This window comes from Nomascus leucogenys, chromosome 13, assembly GCF_006542625.1.
Source record: "Nomascus leucogenys isolate Asia chromosome 13, Asia_NLE_v1, whole genome shotgun sequence".
In the NCBI taxonomy this organism is placed as follows: domain Eukaryota; kingdom Metazoa; phylum Chordata; class Mammalia; order Primates; family Hylobatidae; genus Nomascus; species Nomascus leucogenys.
In genome coordinates, this window is record NC_044393.1 from 51,196,404 (window position 1) to 51,217,314 (window position 20,911).

The 20,911-nt window shown below is 39.0% G+C and overlaps 1 protein-coding gene and 1 pseudogene across 1 annotated transcript in view; both read right to left on the bottom strand.

The window, feature by feature from the left end:
• RSBN1L (round spermatid basic protein 1 like) overlaps nucleotides 1-20,911 on the bottom strand; it is a 98,623-nt gene that overhangs the window by 44,502 nt on the left and 33,210 nt on the right. Inside the window, exon 2 of the mRNA XM_003268192.4 lies at nucleotides 3,315-3,431. Coding sequence (XP_003268240.1) covers nucleotides 3,315-3,431 — 117 coding nt within the window. The remainder of the gene's footprint in view (nucleotides 1-3,314; nucleotides 3,432-20,911) is intronic.
• Nucleotides 17,805-19,862, bottom strand: LOC105740721 (annotated as a pseudogene).

Below are 20,911 nucleotides of genomic sequence, written 5' to 3' on the forward strand. Positions count from 1 at the left end.
AACTGCTTGAACCCAGGAGGCAGAGTTTGCTGTGAGCCGACATCGCGCCATTGCACTCCAGCCTGGATGACAGAGCAAGGCTCCTCTCAAAAAAAAAAAAAAAAAAAAAAACACAATTTTTTTTTTTTTTTTTTTTTTTTTTGAGACCAAGTCTTGCTCTGTCACCCAGGCTGGAGTGCAGTGGCACAATCTCGGCTGCAGCCTCTACCTCCTGGGTTCAAGCAATTCTCCTGTCTCAGTCTCACGAGTAGCTGGGATTACAGACGAGCGCCACCACGCCCGGCTAATTTTTTTATTTTTAGTACAGATGGGGTTTCACCAGGTTGGCCAAGCTGGTCTCAAACTCCTAGCCTCAAGTGGCCCACCCGCCTTGGCCTCCCAAAGTGCTGGGATTACAGGCGTGAGACACTGCACCCAGCCTACCTGACACAATTTTTAAGAAAAACCTGGAGGAAATGAATTGGTGTGGCACACTTAGCATCTATTTTAGATTTTCAAATGCCATCATCCATCCATACCTGTGTATACCACAGCTTGCAACATTATCATTAACAGAAGAAAAAAATTACAAGGATAGAATAAAAGTTGGAGGTCACAAGGAAAAAAATGGCACACAGTAGTAGATGAAAGTATATTTTCCCTCAGCAAAGTAAATGATTTGTTATTCCAAGTCACCAACAACAAAAGATGCCTTTCCCTACCACCACCACAGGCTCACTTGGAAATGGCCCCACATACTAAGCAAATTCATTCTCGTAGATAGTAACAACAGAAAACACTCAGTGCTTTCAATGCGACAAGCACTGTTTTCCTAATGAATCGTGTTTATTCACTTAATTATCTATGTACTACACACTGAGGAGAGGAGATAGTTTGGTATTGTTGTTGTTGTTGTTTTTTTTCGAGATGGAGTCTCTCTGTTGCCCAGGCTGGAGCGCAGTGGCACCATCTCGGCTCACTGCAACCTCCACCTCCTGGGTTCAAGCGATTCTCATGCCTCAGCCTCCCGAGTTGCTGGGATTACAGGTGCCCACCGTAATTTTTTGTACTTTTCAGTAGAGATGGGGTTTCACCAAGTTGGCCAGGCTGGTCTTGAACTCTTGACCTCAGGTGATCCACCCACCTCGGCCTCCCAAAATGCTGGGATTACATTCAGCCACTGTGCCCGGCCAGTTTTGTTGCTTTTTAATCACAAAGTTAACCTCTCATACATACTTACAAGAAAGATTCCATAACTATTTACTACTCAGTAGTAAGTACCTGTGAGCCAGATTCTATACTTGGCACTTTCCTCATACTTTCCCTCATTTAATCTTGGTAACACTGTAAGGCAGTAATTAAATTATTACTTACCTCCACTGTGAATACATTTTCCCTAAAATTTCCATGGACATCCCAGAAGTCACAAATTAATTTCCACATCTATCTCATTCTTTTACCTTAATCATCACTAGTTTCAGTTTAATTCGGTTCAAAATATCACCTAAATTTTTGTCTACTTCAAAGTTAATATAGTATATTTCATTTTTTAAAAAATCTCAATTTTTAGGCTGTTTTAAATGTTATTTTCATGTGTAATCTCTGGATTCACATAATTCACATTATGTTAGGAATCCAGTATTCAATCAAGAACATATGAGGCTTTCATAAAATGTTTCTAAAACAGATTCCTTCTCAAGTAACAGAATTTACAGCATGATATTTTCAAATGAACAAGAAAACAACTATTTGATTAAATCAGAAAAAAATGGCTATTGGGCTAAACCAAGGGTAAAGTTAAGTAGACTTGACTTTTTCTTTTCTTTTTTTTTTTTTTGAGACTGAATCTCACTCTACTGCCCAGGCTGGAGTACAGTGGGGTGATCTCAGCTCACTGCAACCTCTGTCTCCCGGGTTCAGGCAATTCTCATGCCTCAGCCTCCCGAGTAGCTGGGATTACAGATGTCCACCATCATGTGCCACCAATTTTTCATTTTTAGTAGAGATAAGGTTTCACCATGTCGGCCAGGCTGGTCTCAAACTCCTGACCTCAAGTGATCCACCCGCCTCGGCCTCCCAAAGTGCTGGGATTGCAGGCATGAGCGATCGCACCCAGCCTTAAGTAGACTTTTCAAGCATTCATCACTAGCTGCTATAAAGAACTAGCATGGTTATATTCAATTCCTGCCTCAAAGGCTTACAATCTAATTAGACAACACAGATAGAATACGCTGGCAAAAGAAACAGAACAAAAGGATCATGAGCATTAACTAATAAGTAGCCATCAACTTAAGCTCTGACATATTTCTTCAAGGTTGAAAGAATATCGTAGAAAATACAGTTCTGACACGTAGATAATAGAAAACGAATATCTGAAAACATGACAAAGAATGCAATGAAAATACAGAATCTAATACTCTTTATCTTAAATAATATAAACTACCAGTTATTTTGCTACATATGCAGTGCTATGGTCTTTTCCCCCCAAGCAAATATAAAGCCTTATCAACAATTAAATTCAATATGAAGTCAATCGAGGTCAATATGTTCTAATCATCAACTATCAACATGATAGCACTAGTGAACTGGCTAGCTAGTGAATTCGCTAGTTGTCTAGCAACCGAATGCCACGGATTCTTCTTACCTTGACATCTGAGTGAATTTAAGACTATCCTTACGTCTATTCTACCATAAATTCTCTCTTTACAAGTTCAGACTTATTGATAGGATTTGTAGTATACTTATTACCAAACCACCTACCCCCCAAATTCTTCTCTCCACCCCACCCTCATATATAAACAGCAAATGAATGCAACTGTAACAAGAGAAAAAAAAAGAATAAAACAAGGATATTCTTAAACATACAAGAAACATACCCCTTCTGATTTAGCTCAAAGCAAAATGTTCCCTCTAAATCCTAGACTATGGTATGGTGATTACAGTCCAATAATTTTAAGAAGATCACTTACTTCACCATCCCTATCATACTAAAACTTGCTTCGGCAATTTTTCTTAATTTCTTCCTTTTAGATTATCTAAATATGAGTAAGACTAGTAATGCAAACATAGAATTAACTTATTTTAAAATAATTTAAGAAATTAAGTTTAATGAAGCTTAACCTTTGTAACTTTTTAATGGCTCACTAAATACACTATAAGACATGTTACCATACAGATTAGAACTCTCCACTGTTACATTTACTTTTCATTTCCTCATCATTGTTTATTCTCCGCAAAATTCAGCACCAAATAACATTTCTTATTTTATTCACTTAGCCAATACAGATGCTGAACAGTATAATAAAGTAGAACTAAAACCACTGAATAAAACTTACTTTTCAGCAAAATCTTTACTTCTCCATTCTCTTTCTTGATCTCATTCATTACTTTATGTTTCTTTTTCTCTCTCTCTTTTTCTTTGTCTCTCTCTTTAATTTTGTCTTTGATTTTATCTGGAAGACAAAACAAAGGAAATATTTAAAATGAAAAAATTACGATTTTACTTATCTGCACAAACTATAAGTAAATTTCTGGAATTACAATACACAAAGAAAATCAGAATGAGGAACAAATATGGCTTTTCTTTTTCCTCTCAGGTTTTGGGGAATATTTCTAAATTTCCTTTTTTATTGAATATGAAATACATATTGTCAAAATTTATCATTATACATTTTATTCTAAGTATTCTTCACTTACTTCATGTCAACCAAAATATTAAATTTATTTCAAATCACTTAAAATAACTAACTTTAGGTGAAGCAAAAGCTACAATGGAAAAGTGCTAGTGTTGAAATTGAGCATCTATGGATTAGCAACATAACAGAAAAATTACTTGATCTCAGTTTCCTAATCTGTAAAATGGTAGTTGATACCTTCCTCATATGGTTACTGTAAGGATTAAATGAAAAAATATATAAAATGACTATGTAGAGCCTGGCATACATAGACTAGATGTTGGTTCCCTTACCCTTGGCTCCTTTTAAAAATAGTAAGACTCAATCTGACTACTTGGTGATACTGTGATATTTAAATAAAGGGCATAATAACTCTAGGGATCATTCATTTGCATTCTAAAACTTCAAACAAAATATCTCATATCCTATTAAATTCTTCTTTGTTCAAATGACTTCCTATGCACCCAGCAAAAGACAAAATATAGAGTAGGATATAAAAATAGTGACATAAACCTTTGCCCTCAAAAAGCTTACGACTGATTACAAAACCATGATGGAAGTATACAAGAACTGTGAAATATCCTGGAATATAGTAGAGATTATATAGTATATATGCATACTGCATAATCTCTTAAAAATCACTCCTTACTTTCCTTTCTATAAATACTACCATAACCCAGGTCCTAATCATATAATGATTAGATTACTGTCTATATAAGCACTGTCCAGAACTAGACAGTAATCTAAATCTGAATTGGTAAACAATTTTATTAATTTTAATGATATATTTTGCTTAACCCAATGGGTCCAACACATTATAATTTCAACATGGAACTGATATTTTTAAATGATATTTTATATTTTTTCATAAGATTTCAAAATCTAACATATATTTTACATTTATGACACATCTCAATTTGAAACTAGTTCCACTTTAAGTGTTGAATAGTCACATAAAACTAATGGCTACCATACTGAATAGCACAGGTCTAGACTACTTAAATAAATTTTCAAAAAATTAAATTCATGTGATTAATAAACATTTTTAAACTTCACTCATTAATAATATACAAATTAAAAGACATTACTTTCACCTATAACACTGACAAGGTGTTTCTGTTTTTTTTTTTAAAAGTGATAACACTCCAAGCATATGAAAGTACAGCAAACAGGAATTCATTGACTCAACAAATATGTAGTCTGAGTACAAGAAAAAGATTAGGGATACAGGGGTGAATAAACGAGATAAACTCCTTATCTGTTCGCATATAACTTAACTTCTGAATTAGATTGCAGTGTTCCCACACTTCTGATTGGTTTGCTACTCTTACTTTCTGATGTTAAAGTCCTTGAAATCCTGTCATAGGCTGCTGTCGAGCCATAAAGTGTTACTCCAGGCCGGGTGCGGTGGCTCACGTCTATAATCCCAGCACTTTGGGAAGCCGAAGTGGGCGGATCACCCGAGGTCAGGAGTTCAAGACAAGCCTGGCCAACATGGCAAAACCCCAACTCTACTGAAAATACAAAAATTAGCCGGATGTGGTGGTGCATGCTTGTAATCCCAGCTACTTGGGAGCCTGAGGCAGGAGAATCGCTTGAACCTGGGAGGTGGAGGTTGCAGTGAGCTGAGATCGCGCCACTGCACTCCAGCCTGGGTGGCAGAGTGAGATTACATCTTGGAAAAAAAAAAAAATGTTACTCCAAGTAGCTGGAGCTTAGACACATTATATAATATTTCCTAAGTAACTAAACTTTTAACAAAATGAACTATTTATATATCACTTAAAATTACAACTGAAAAAAAGTCACCTAAAATGTCTCCACATTTCTTTTTCCAATAATTCATTTTAATCTTATCAACTTAAACGTATTATTTTAATAACGATTAAATTGTATTAAAGTATAATATTAATGTAATAAAATGAAGATACTTGTGAAACAGCACCACAGAATCCTTCTGTGTTCCCTTCCAGTCTTTACATAGCACCCCTAAAGGTACTCACGATCCTGACTTGTAATCATACACGTTAAAATAACTATAAACTTTTTTTTCTTTTTTTGAGACAATGTCTTGCTCTGTGGCCCAGGCTGGAGTGCAGTGGCACGATCTCAGCTTACTGCAAACCTCCACCTCCCAGGTTCAAGCAATTCTCCTGCCTCAGCCACCAAGTAAATGAGATTACAGGCACACACCATAGCACTTGGCTAATTTTTGTATTTTTAGTGGAGATGGGGTTTCGCCATGTTGGCCAGGCTGGTCTTGAACTCCTAACCTCAAGTGATCTGCACGCCTTGGCATCCCAAAGTGCTGGGATTACAGGCGTGAGCCACCACACCCAGCCAACAACTATAAACTTTTAGTAGCATATATTCACAATATAAGCCTACCACAATCATAAAACATAAATATTTTTCAGAATAAAATTAAACTAGCTTCTAGGGAAATACAACTATCATACACTATGACTCAACTATTCTTAAACTTTAGAAATATATATACATTCCAAAAACAAACTGAAAGATAACCCAAATTATTAAAAGCCATTGTTTAAAATTATTTAATTATTTAATTAAATATTTAACATATTGAATATATTTAATTTATTTAACATTTAAAATTCCACTATTTAAGGTGGAAAGTTTCTAAGTTTCTGCAATGGGCACACATTAATTTCATAACACAGGAAAAGGAATCTTAGAATATGCACTCTGATATGATATCAAATAATTAAAGTACAGTTGAAGGTATGAAGTCATGTGAAAAACATCTATATAAACAAAAACAATGGCAAAGCCAAGACAGGAGAGTTATAGACAACATAATTGCAGTTACCCCTCCTGATATCAAAACATCCTCAGCAAACACAACTAATCCTATCGATACATAAACAAAGGGCATTTTTTGTGACATCACTTCTGTCCTTAACCCACACATCTGTCTTACTCTCACCTCTCAGCCTTTCAACCTACCTTTCACCCTTCTTACAATTTTTCCACTTTTTGGTGGAGCCTATCCTTTTTCAAAATCCAATCATTTTTTTCTTTATTTTTTCTTTAATAGAGACAGGGTCTTGCTATGTTGCTGAGGTTGGTCTCGAACTCCTGGGCTCAAACAATCCTCCTGCCTCAGCCTCTCAAAATGCTGGGCCACCATGCAGTCATAAGCCACCATGCCCGGCCCAAAATCCAACCTTAAATGCCTCCATTGAACTTCCTGTAGTCATGTTACATGGCAGAGCTATGATAAAGAGGGATGCCTACAAACTCAGGAGACCTAGGTTCAAGATTATGCTCTACAACCTAGATAACCGACAAACTTTCAGATCTCCAGTTGCAGCTGTACGATGGCATCTGTGTAAAGATTAAATAGAAAATACATACCGAAGCAGTTTGTAAAGATAAAAGCCTTCCAAATGTAGAATAATATCTATGTCTATTTACCTATAATATTGGTATCCATAATCCCAAAGAAAGAAATTTTGGCCGTAATTCAGACCACTGTATATAAAATCAAATCTGCCACTAATGTATCGTAGTATGTTCCTTTTAAAAAGCCACTTCTAGGCTGGGTGTGGTGGCTCATGCCTGTAATCCCAGCACTTTGGGAGGTCAAGGCAGGTGGATCGCCTGAGGTCAGGAGTTAGAGACCAGCCTGGCCAACATAGTGAAACCCCATCTCTACTAAAAATATAAAAAATCAGCTGGGCATGGTGGCGGGTGCCTTTAATCCCCGCTACTCAGGAGGCTGAGGCAGGGGAATCACTGGAACCCAGGAGGCAGAGGTTGCAGTGAGCCAAGATGGCGCTACTGCACTCCAGCCTGGGCAACAGAGCGAGACTCCGTCTCAAAAAAAAAAAATGAAAAAGAAAAAGCCACTTCTAGATCTTTACATACAGAAGTGATGGAAAACAGTGCCCTGGCATCACTGTTTACTATAATACATTACTCCTAACAAGACTAGAATTCTTATTCAGTTTTTATTCATTTCTTTCTGTGACCAAGAATTCGTATGGTTTTATCCTTCACGGTCTAATCTCAAGCTTGGAAAAAAATCGTAACTGACCTTCTCATCATAATTCTCAGAATAAAAGTAAGAATTCTAACACCATAAAAGCAAGAAACTCTCGGTTTGAAAAGTCAAACTAAATATAAGGATTAAACATTTTATTTAAAAATAAAAAGAGAAATCATGACAATGTGTTATGGGCAAAAGAATACACAAATAGATCAATCGAACAAAATAGGGAGTCCAGAAACAGATCCACTTAAATACAATCAACTTATCTTGATGGAGATAAAAGTCTTTTCAACAAATGGTACTGGAACAACTGGATATCCACATACCAAAAAAAAAAAAAAAATCTAAACTAGGAGAAGTGGTACGTGCTAGAAAATAACACAGAAGAAAATCTAGATGACCAGGGATTTTGGCAATGACTTTTTAGATTCAGCACCAAAGGCACAATAGATTAAAAAAAAAGAACTGATAAAGCTGGATTTCATTAAAAGTAAAATTTTCCGTTCTGCAAAAGACACAGTCAAGAGACTAAAAAGAAGCCACAGACTATAAGAAAATACTTGGTAAAGATGTATCCGATAAAGGGTTATTATCCAAAAAAAAGTAACTCTTAAAACTCAATAATAAGAAAACAAACAATTAAAAATGGACCAGGCTGGGCACAGTAGCTCAAGCCTGTAATACCAGCACTTTGGAAGGCTGAGGCAGGCGGATTGCTAGAACCCAGGAGTTCAAGATCAGCCTGGGCAACATGATGAAACCCTGTCTCTAGTAAAAGTACAAAAATTAGCTGGGCATGGTGGTGCATGCCTGTAGTCCCAGCTACTCGGGAGGTTGAGGTGGGTGTTTTAGGTGAGAGGTTGAGGTGGATCACTTGAGTCCGGGAGACAGAGGTTGCAGGGAGCAGAGATCGTGCCACTGCACTCAAGCCTGGATGAACGAGTAAGAACTTGTCTCAAAACAAACAAACAACAACAACAACAAAAAAACCAAAGACCTTAAGAGACAACTCACCAAAGAAGATATACAGATAGCAAATAAGCATATGACAAGATGCTCCACACCTGATGTCATCAAGGAAACACAAATAAAAACAAAAATGAGGTACCACTACACATCTATTAGAATGACCAAAATCCAGAACACTGACAACACCAAATGCTGACAAAAATACAGAGCAACAGGAACACTCATCTGCTGCTGGTGGGAATGTAAAATGGTACAGCCACTCTGGAAGGCTGTTTAGCAGTTTATTACAAAACTAAATATACTTTTATCATATGTTCCAGCAATCACAGTCTATAGTATTTATCTAAAGGAGCTGAAAACTTATGTCTACACAAAAATCTGTACCACAACATTTACAGCAGGTTTACTCATAACTGCCAAAACTTGGGAACAACCATGATGTCCTTTAGGTAGCACATTCAGACAACGGAATATTCTTCAGCACTAAAAAGAAGTGAGCTATCAAGCCATGCAAAGACATGGAGGAAATATAAATGCATACTAAGTAAATGAAGCAGTGTGAAAAGGCTACATAATGTATGCTTCTAACCATATGACACTGTGGAAAAGGCAAAACTACAGAGACTTTAAATAAAAAGATCAGTGGTTGCCAGGGTATAGTGGGGAGGAGGGATGAACAGGCAGAGCACAAAGGATTTTTAGGACAATTAAAATACTCCATGGTGTATGGTGGATACATGTCATTATACGTTTGTCCAAACCCATGAAAATTTATAACACCAAGAGTGACTCCTAATGTAAACGATAGACTTTGGGTGGTAACGATGTGTTAATGTAGGTTCATCAGTTGGAACAAATGTACCACTCTGATAGGGGATGTTAATAATGGGGAAGGCTATCCATGTGTCGGGGGAGAGGGTATATGAGAAGTCTGTAGCTTCTGCTCAATTTTGCTATGAACCTAAAGCTGCTCTAAAACATGAGGTCAACTTTTAAGGCATAAATAAGTAAATACAAAGGGGAGTGGGAGAAACAGATGCAAATAGACCTATGATATAGTTTAAACCCAAACAGCCAAAGGAATCTAAGAATGGAAGAAAGAAGAAGGAATATATGACTAAGTTACTATCAACCCAGAACAAAAAAGAAATCATATATGTGGGAAAATGAACACGGGCTAAACACATACTTTTCAAACACATATAAAGTATGTGTTTAGCCCACACATAAAGGTTAAGATATAAAAAGAAACTCATTAAAATAATTGTTTTTTTGAGACAGGGTTTTGCTCTGTCACATGGGCTGGAGTGCAGTGGCATGACCACAGCTCACTGCAGCCTTGACTTCCCAGGCTCAAGCGATCCTCCTACCTAAGCCCCTCAAGTAGCTGGGACCACAGGTGTACACCATCACACCCAGCTAATTTTTTAATTTTCTGTAGAGACATGGTCTCACTGTGTTGCCCAGGCTAGTCTCAAACTCCTGTGCTCAAGCACTCCACCTACCCTCAGCCTCCCAAAGTGCTGGGATTACAGTGGTGAGCCATTGCGCCCAGCCTAAAATAATTTTAAACAAAATACAAATGGGATCTTCAGAAATATGGTGAACTTATGATTTAGTAGTATAAGCCACATATGCTTCAGTGTAATATGTATCTCATTCACCCAATATACTTCTATTAAGCATGTATGGATTTAGGAAATAAAGATGAATAATAATACTGCATTAAGAATCTTACAGTCAATAAATGCCAGTTGATTCTTATTCTAACTACCACTTTGGAACACCGGTTCTTAGTAACAAAATAATCTCATCTGGTTTCAATAAAATTCACTAGTCTCCACTATTATTAAAGTCATGAGGGCTCCCAAGGTGAGTCAGTAGTGGACACTGGCTTCACCTCTGTTCTGACCTTGCAGCTATGGGGCCCCCAGAAACCTTGGAGAAATTCTTGTTCACCACCTCCTTCCAACTGCAGCCACACAGACCTCAAAATTAGGGCAGAAAGTAAGATTCAAGAAAGCTAATAACTCTTACATGGAATAAATAAAAAGAATTCCACACATAAAAACACCACAATGGAAGCTGCAAAACAGCTAAAGACAAAGAGAAGACTATAAAAGAAGCGTAAGGAAAAAACAGACTACAGCAAGAGTCTACTGACTTCTCATCAACCATAAGCCAGCAGAATATTTTCAGTAAGTTAAAAAATAAATAAATAAGGACAGTGGCATCATCAAACGGCAGAGCAGAAGCCATCTGGCTTCACTCTTCCCCACAGAAAACCAAAAACAAATATCCAGGATCAAGACTATCGTTAGCAATATCCCAGAACTCAAACCTGAGGTACAGATGATCTCCAGGGTCACAGGGAAATCCAAAGAGATGATGGTAAGAGAAACCGACTTCTGTGATTCCCCTCCCCAAATCTGCGAGGCACCTCATGGAAAAATCCCCCAAGGCTAAAAGTTTTACATTAGAAAAAGAAAGAATGAGGCAGACAGCCAGCTTCTTCACCATCTTGGGTTCTCCTGCAGGAAAACCATTCCTGCCTTAATCCACAAGAAGCACTGCAAGTGCCTGTAGGGAGAAAAAGCCCTGGAGGCAGCTAGAGACAGCCCAGGAAACTGCTGTTTATCTCAGCCAAAAATGATGCCAAATCAGGGTGGCTGTTGAGCAGCACCACACCATAGGAGGCAAGCTCCACGGGTCTTCTGGGCATGAACCTGTAGCCAGCCCTCGCACATAGCCAGAATATCCTCTTTAGGACCAACCCCCGCCATCCCACCCCACCGCCTGCGGCGCCCCCACCCCGCCATTGGGGATAGGCAGTCCTCTAAATGTTTGCCCCAAATGAGGCAAACCTGGGCTTACTGCACCATCTAGTGCTCAAAAGGGGGCAGCAATATGGAATTAAGGGGATTCGACAGGCAACCGCACAAAACCACTAAGCAAATATACTCTGTAAGGACCAAAACCAGCCAGACGCCAGACATTGAAGACCAGAATACATAACTAATCCTTCAATGCAAAGCCACAGACATAAGACCACAAGACACAACAGCAAACAGGCAGCCATCACCTCCCCAGACAAAGCAAGGAGCCAGTGACCAACCCTAACAAAACAGCGACATGTGAGCTCTCAAATCAAAACTTCAAAATAGCAGTTTTAAGGAAACTCAGACAACTCCAAGATAACACAGGAAAGCAATTTAGGAATTTATCAGAGAAATTTCACAAAGACATTGAAATAATGAAAAAAATCAAAAAGAAATCCTGGAACTGAGAAATACATTTGCTGCAATGAAAAATGCACTTACAGGCTCTCAACAGTAGAAAGGATAAAGCAGAAGAAAGAATCAGTGAACTCAAAGACGAATTATTTGAAAATACACAAAAGAGAAAAAAGAAAAAAGAATGAAAAGGAGCAAAGCATGACTATAAGATACAGTGAATAACCTCAAAACAAACGTTAAGAGTAGTTTCCAGAAGTGGAGAAAGAAGGGGAAGTAAGCTTGTTTTTAAAAATAATCCTTTTCAATTGTGTTTGGAGCCACCGCCATACCACTGTCACTGTCTAAGGTCAGCACCACCTCTAGCTCACTGAGCTCCAGCCTAACAAGAAGGTGGGTAAGTAAGGAGGTCTCTATACCATAGTTCCTACAAAACTGACTGCCTGCAATCCACCGGTGTGGTAAAGCAGCCAGGAGGCCGCTCACAAGAGTGTGCCCTCTATTGGAAGGGTGAAGACATCATCACAGGCCTGGTATTCCATGAAATTACACGTTATCAGAAGTCCACTAAATCACTGACTGGCAAACTTCCCTTCCAGCATCTGGTGCAACAAATTGCTCAGGGATTTAAAACACATCTATGCTTCTAGAGCACAGTTATTGGTGCTTTGCAGGAGGCAAGTGAGGCTTAACTGGCTGGCCATTTTTGAAGACACCAACCTGTGTGCTATCCATGCAAAACGTGTAACAATTATGCCAAAAGGGCTGGGCGTGGTGGCTCACGCCTGTAATCCCAGCACTTTGGGAGGCCAAGGCAGGCAGATCATCTGAGGTCAGGAGTTCGAGCCCAGACTGGCAAACATGGTGAAACCCCATTTCTACTAAAAATACAAAAAATTAGCCAGGCATGGTGGCACGTGCCTGTAATCCCTGCTACTCAGGAGGCTGAGGCAGGAGAATCGCTTGAACCTGGGAGGCGGAGGTTGCATTGAGCTGTGATCACACCATTGCACTCCAGCTTGGGCAACAAGAGCAAAACTCCATCTCAAAAAAAAAAAAAAAAAAAAAATTATGCCAAAAGACATCCAGGTAGCACACCGCTAATACGTGGATGTATTATCCTTTTTCACACTGCTATAAAGAACTACCTGAGGTAGAAAAAAGGCTTAATTGACTCACAGTTCTGCATGGCTTGAAAGGCCTCAGGAAACCCATCATGGGGGAAGGAGGAGAAGCAAGCACTTTCTTCACAAGGTGGTAGGAGAGAGAGAGTGAGGGGGGAACTGCCAGACGCTTTTAAACCATCAGATCTCATGAGAACTCACTCACTATCACAAGAACAGCATGGGGGGAAACTGCCCCCATGATCCAATCACCTCCCACCAGGTCCCTCCCTCAACAGGTGTGGATTACAATTCAAGATGAGATTTGGGTGGGGACACAGAGCCAAACCATATTAGTGGAGAATATGCTTGAGAATCCAGTATGATGGGAAACATTTCATTCTTCAAAAAAAAGAAAAAAAATTATCTTCTTCCTGTTATTGGTAGTTCTGAACGTTAGATTTTTTTCCCCCATGGGGTCAAAAGGTGCCTAAGTATATGACTGTGAATGGAAAAACAGGTGACAGAAATCAGGTATTGGCAGTTTTTACATTTTCATTTGTGTGTGAATTTTTAATATAAATGCAGGGATGTAAAGCATTAATGCAAGTCAAAATGTTTCAGTGAACAAGTTTCAGCAGTTCAACTTTATAATAATTATAAAGAAATCTGTTAAATTTTTCTAGAAAAAAAAAATAGAACATAATCCCACAAAACCTTCCAACCCCGGAGAAAGATACGTGTCCAGACACAGGAAGGTCAGAGATCACCAAACATATTCAACCAAAATAAGACTACCCCAAGGCATATCAAATTCTCAGAGAAAAAGGACAAAGATAGGATTTTAAAAAGCAGTAAGTGAAAAGAAGCACATATCATATGAAGAGCTCCAATGAGCCTGACAATAAACTTCTCAGCAACTATACATGGAGGAAGTAGGACAACATATTCAGAAGCTCTTCAATCTGAAACAAAGGGGTGCTTACAAAAAAAATTTGAAGGTACAAAACTCATGGGTAAAAGTACATAAATTCAAAATACTCTAACACTGTAACTGTGGTGTATAATCCACTCATATTTCTGGCATGAAGTATAATAGGTAAATTGGCTGGGCACAGTAGCTTACGCCTGTAACCCCAGCACTTGGGAAGGTCAAAGTGGGCGGACTGCTTGAGGTCAGGAGTTCCAGACCATCCTGGCCAACATGGCGAAACCCCATCTTTACTAAAAATACAAAAACTAGCAGGGCACGGTGACGCGTGCCTGTAAATCCCAGCTACTTGGGAGGCTGAGGCAGCAGAATCGCTTGAACCCAGGAGACGGAGGTTGCAGTGAGCAGAGAGCGTAACACTGTACTCCAGCCCAGGCAACAGAGTGGGTTTGTTTTGTTCAAAACAAAACAAAACAAAAAAAAAAGATAAATCTATCAGAAATAACCACGGCACGGCAACTTGTTAAGAGATGGGAAATATGAAAAGATCGACATTAAGAGAAGAAAAAGTCAAAATGTGATGGAAACTGATGTAAAGAGGTTTTTTTGTTAGTTTAAGTTTTTCCTTGGTTTCTTACTGATCAAAAGAAAGAAATGTTTCTAAACATCTGTTGACATCTGTTTAAAATAACTTGTGGTGGGGCATGGTGGCTCACGCCTGTAATCCTAGCACTTTGGGAGGCCTAGGTGGGCGGATCACCTGAGGTCAGGAGCTCCAGACCAGCCTAACCAACATGGAGAAACCCCATCTCTACTAAAAATACAAAATTAGCCAGGCGTGGTGGCGCATGCCTGGAATCCCAGCTACTCAGGAGGCTGAAGCAGGAGAATCACTTCAACTCAGGAGGCGGAGGTTGCGGTGAGCTGAGATCACACCATTGCACTCCAGTCTGGGCAACAAGAGCGAAACTCCATCTCAAAAAAACAAAAACAAACAAAAAAGCCTTGTTATTTCTAGAAGACGTTTTTGCAAGCCCCACAGTAACCACAAAGCAAAAACCTATCATAGATATCCTTAAAAAAAAAGCAATGAATTAAAACATACTACTAGAGAAAAATCACTTAAACACAAAAGGAAAACAGGAAGAAAGAAGAGAGGAAAACAACCAGAAAACAAGTCCTTATCTATTTGAATAAAAATAGACTAAACTATCCAATTAAAAGACATAAATTGTTGGGAGGCCAAGACGAGTGGAATGCTTGAGCCCAGGAGTTCAAGACCAGCCCAGCAACATAGCGAGACTCCAATCTCTACAAAAAATACAAAAATTAGCCAGGCCAGGTGGTACATGCCTGTAGTCCCAGCCACTCAGTAGGCTGAGGTGGGAGGACCACCCAAGCCCCAGAGGCATAGGTTACAGTGAGCCGAGATGGCACCACTGCACTTCAGCCTGAGTGACATGGTGAAACCCCATCTCAAAACAAAAAAAAAAAAAAAAAGAAAAGAAAAAATTAGCCAGGCATGGTGGCATGCACCTGTAGTCCCAGTTACCTGAGAGGCTGAGGCAGGGGGATCACTTGAGCCTGGGAAGTCGGAGCTGCAGTGAGCCATGATCACATCACTGCACTCCAGCCTGGGTGACAGAGAGAGACCCTATCTCAAAAAAAAGGGGGCAGGGGGGTGGGGAGGCAGCAAATGATCTAAATAAGATATTTTTCAAAAAACATACAAATGGCCAACAGGTACATGAAAAAAGAATCAACATCACTAATTATCAGGAAAACGCGAATTAAAACCATGAGATAGCGTCTGACCCAAGTTAGAATGGCTTTTATCAAAAAGACAAAAAAAAAAAAAACAGATGCTGGCAAGGATGCAGAAAAAGGAGAACACTTGTACACTGTTGGTGGAAATGCGAACTAGTACAACCAATATGGAAAACAGTATGAAGGTTCCTCGAAAAATTAAAAATAGAACTACCATATGATCCAGCAATCCTACTGCTGAGAACATACCCAAAATAAAGGAAATCAGTATATCAAAGAGATATCTGCACTTCCATGTTTACTGTACTATTTACAATAACCAAGATAGAGAATCAACCTAAGGTTTCATCAACGAATGAATGGATAAAAAAATGTGGTACATATACACAATGGAATATTATTCAGCCTAAAAAGGGAAGGAAATCTCATCATTTGCAGCAATGTGGATGGAACTGGAGGTCACTATGTTAAATGAAATAAAGCAGGTACAGAAATTCTGCATGTTCTCGCTCATATGTAAGAACTTAAATGGCCGGGCGCGGTGGCTCACGCTTGTAATCCCAGCACTTTGGGAGGCCGAGGTGAGCGGATCACGAGGTCAGGAGATCGAGACTACGGTGAAACCCCGTCTCTACTAAAAATACAAAAAATTAGCCGGGCGTGGTGGCGGGTGCCTGTAGTCCCAGCTACTCGGAGAGGCTGAGGCAGGAGAATGGCGTGAACCCGGGAGGTGGAGCTTGCAGTGAGCCGAGATCGCGCCACTGCACTCCAGCCTGGGTGACAGAGTGAGACTCCGTCTCAAAAAAAAAAAAAAAGAACTTAAAAAGTGTATCTAATGAAGGTAAAGAGTTGATTAGCGGTTACCAGAGGCTAGGAAGGGCAGGAAGAAGGGAAGGATGAAGACAGTTGATTAATAGGTACAAAATACAGTTACAAGAGCCAGGCTCACATACATGTAATCCCAGCTACTAAGGAGGCTGATGTATGAGAATCACTTGAGGCCAGGAGTTTGAGAACAGCCTGGGCAACATAATGACATCCGCATCTCTAAAAAAAAAAAAAAAAGTTTTTGTTTGTTTTTTAATTAGTTGGGCATGATGGCACATGCCTACAGTCCAAACTACCCAGGTGGATCCCTTGAGTCCACGAGTTCAAGGATGAAGCAAGCTATGAACCCTGCACTGCAATTCTAGCTTGGCCGACAGAGTAAGACCCCATCTCTAAAAAGATAAAAATAAACCCAATGGGAGGATCACCTGACCCCAGGAATTCAAGGCTGCAGTGAGCTATGGCCATGCCATTACATTCCAGACTGGGTGACAGAGTAAGACCCTGTCTCTAAAATAAATATCAAAAAATAAGCCTGAGAAACATAGCAAGATCCTGTCTCTACAAAAACCTTTAAAAAAAAAAATTACCCAGGCATGGTGGTACACACCTGGAGTTCTAGCTACTCAGTGGGCTGCAGTGAGCTATGCTAGTGTCATGGCACTTCTGCCTGGGTGACAGAGCAAAACCCTATCTCTAAAAGAAAAATTAGAATAAATATGTCAACAATCCATTTATCTGGAATCTTCAGAATTATCTGCCAGATAACAGAATACTGCCATTTTTTAACTATTCTCCTGACTTTTTAAAATGTACTATATACTTCCTTGCTTCCTAAAATATATCTTCATTATGACAAAAATTTTAACTCTCATCATTCTCATATTAATTACCTCAAAAATAGAAAAAATTTTTAAAAATTATTCAAAACTAAAAATTTGTTGTTGAGTCTCATTTCATTTTATTCTGTCTTTTAATTCTCAGATGTCATTTATCACTACAGGAAAGAGAGGTAACAGCTCTAACTTCTGGCAATCACCTAAAGGACCATTCTTATTTTTTCTGTGCTAAGAAACTAAACAAGGTCCATTAGTACTATACTGTTTAGTAATCATGTTATCTATCTGTATTACAGGAAATTTCACACTGTCTTCAGGTTACAGATATCTGTCTTACCATCCTCCTCCCCACCCACATAAACTCCATGAGTAGAGAAGGCTTTCTTTCAATAAATGCTTGTTTTATGTATGAAACAGGTTCTGTGATAAAGTGAGAAATTACTGCGTTATTTTCTACAGTAAATCAATGACTTTCTCTTGCATAAGGTGCTCTTGGTTCATCTTTGTTAATCCTTCCTTCGTTTCCTTTGCCATGCTACACCAGAGAAGGAAATTCTTAGTCCTTAAGTCTTCCAGGAATAGTTCTCAAATTTAGCCCCCTTATCTAACTGGCCTATTCATTTTTTACAGTAAGTTCTATGACTGAATGAAACTACTCCTCCCTAACATTAAGGATCCACAATTTTTCTAGGTGTAAGTATAGGACAAACAATTTTCCCCGAAAGATAATGGGCTAATTTCCTTCTTAAGTAGAGCTCTTTTTTTTTAAACTTACAAATTGTATATATTTATGGTGTACATGATGTTTTGATGAATACGTTGTAAAATGGTTAAATCAAGCTATTTAACAAATATATGCATTACTTCACATACTTATCTTTTTGTATGTGGTGAGAACACTTAAAATCTACTTAGCAATTTTCACATCTACAACGTATTAACTGTAGTCACCATGATATACAATAGATCTCTTGAACTTATTTCTCCTAACTGAAATTGTGTATCCTTTGAACATCTCCCCAATCCCCCAGCATCTGGTAACCACCATTTTACACTTTTTCTATGAGTTTGACTATTTATACCTCACATATAAATGAGATCATAAGGCATTTGTCTTTCTGTGTCTGGCTTATTTCATTTAGTACAATATCTTCCAGATTCATCCATGTTGTTGCAAACGAAATGACAGGGTTTCTTTTGTTTTCTTTTTTTTTTTGCTTTTGTTTTTGTTTTTAAGGTTACACAATAATTTATTGAGAGCCTCCTCTCCCTGCCCTTGCAGTCTACAGGCCACTTCTTCCGCTCATAGATTTTGTGTGCTAGCCCCTGGAAGATAGCTGGGGGCAGGGGCACCACATACTGCCACATGAGACCCATAAAGTGGCTCTGTCTTCCTCAGACTGCAAGAACACAGCTGGTAGATCCAGCTCCTCATACAGTGCCTTCAGCGGGTCCACCTTCTTGGCCTCCTTCTCCCGTAATTCTCCTGCAGGATCTGATAATTGTTCTGGAGTGGCCTGTTGCAGACACTGAACCACCAGCCAGCTGCATTTGTTGTCCTGGATGTCAGTGCCAACTTTGCCAGTCACACTGGGGTCCCCAAAGAGGTCAAAGTAATCATCTCGAATCTGAAAGAATTCTCCCATCTCCAGCCGGTCTTCCTGGCATTGGTGTGTTCCTTCTTCCCGGCAATGCCTACCATATACATGGCTGCAGCTACAGGAATCGATTGTAGTTGACAATAGATTTGTACCTCTTTTCAGTGAATCTGCCAAGATCCACCCTGCCCTGGGAGGGCTGTGATGAGGTCCAGAGTCTGCCCAATCTCAGTCTGACAGAAACTCTGCAGGAAGAGCTTGATCAGGTTCAGGTAATAGGGCTGCTCCAGGCAACAGAGCATGTATCTCTATTGAACTTATTTCTCCTAACTGAAATGGTGGTAGATACAGCAAGCGGTAGATACATGCTTACAGAAGCACAACATCATTGATGGCATCCAAATCTACGTCTGGCTTCTGATACCAGCCGATCTGCCCCTGGCAGGTGAATGAGGATGAATCCATGCTGTCATCTGACACCAGGAAGAAAGTTTGCAGTAGTTCCACACACCAGCTCACAGTCAGGGCCCACTCAAGACTATCAGCATCCTGTTTCCCTGGCTCCACCAGCTCCTGGAATGATACCAGCACCATTAAACCCTGGTGATACTTGCCTCCAATGGCATTGTACTCCAGGATCTTCTCGAGTCGGGCAATAGCACTCCTGTCTCTGGGTACCCCATCTCATTCTCAGTCAGCACCCTGACAATCCAGGAGAAATGCTGAATGAATTCCTGCTTTTCTTGGGCATAAACATCTGATTTTTGGTCTCCATTCATTCCGAGGGAGAAGCAAAGTGCTCTGTTCTTGGATGTGGGTTCCTGCTTGGTGGATTTCCTTCTTTCTTAAGGCTGAATAATATATCCACAGTGTATATATATCAACATTTTCTTTATCCATATATCTCTTGATGGAAACTTAGCTTGACTCCGTATCTTGGCTATTGTGAATAATGCTGTAATGAACATGGGAGCATAGTAATTTCCTTTCTTTTGGGTATATACTCAGCAGTAGGACTGCTGGATCACACGGTAGTTCTATTTTTACTTTTCTGAGGAATCACTATATTGTTTTCCATAGAAGCTGTACTAATTTACATTCCTGCTAATAATGTACAAGGGTTCCCTTTCTCCACATCTTCACCATCTGCAGAGCTTTGTTAAAAAAAAAAAAAAGCTCTTACAATACCAAAAAAACTTAAAAAATTAAATTTTAAAAATAGCAAAATAAAAAAAGGAACAAAGGACATAAAACAGCAAGTTTCAAAGAATGTTAATGTTAAAAAAAAAAAATGGAAAAAAGCTCAACCTTACCAGTATTCAAAGAGATACAAATTAGAACAGTAGGAAACCATTTTTCACCTATCAAATTGACTATTTAAAAAAAAATAAGAATAACGAATGCTGGCAAAGGTAAAGTGAATAGGCACTTCTACACAATGAGTTTAAGAAAAGACAGTCTTATGGAGGACAATTTAACAATATGTAGAACAAACTTTAAAACAGATCAATCCTTTGATTCCATAATTCCACTGCTAGAATTTAATAAAAAGGAGGCAAACCTGCACAAATACAGTTGTCCATCATCCATGCGGGATTAGTTCCAGGACACTCCCATAAATACCTAAATCCATGTACCAAAATTTGTGGATGCTCAAGTCGCTTATATAAAATTACGTAGTATTTGCATATATAACCTATGCACATTCTCCCATACTTTAAATCATCTCTAGATTACTTATAATACCTAATATAATGTAAATACTACGTAAATAGTTGTTAGACTGTATTGTTTACTTTATATCATTTTTATTGTTGTACTGTTATTTTTCACTGCTTTTTTCCAAATACTTTTGATGGATGGTTGGTTGAATACACAGATGCAGAATCCATGGATGAAGAGGGCCAACTGTATAGCTAGCTATACAAGGGTCCTCATCCCCCATTATTTACAATAGTAACTGTAAATAACT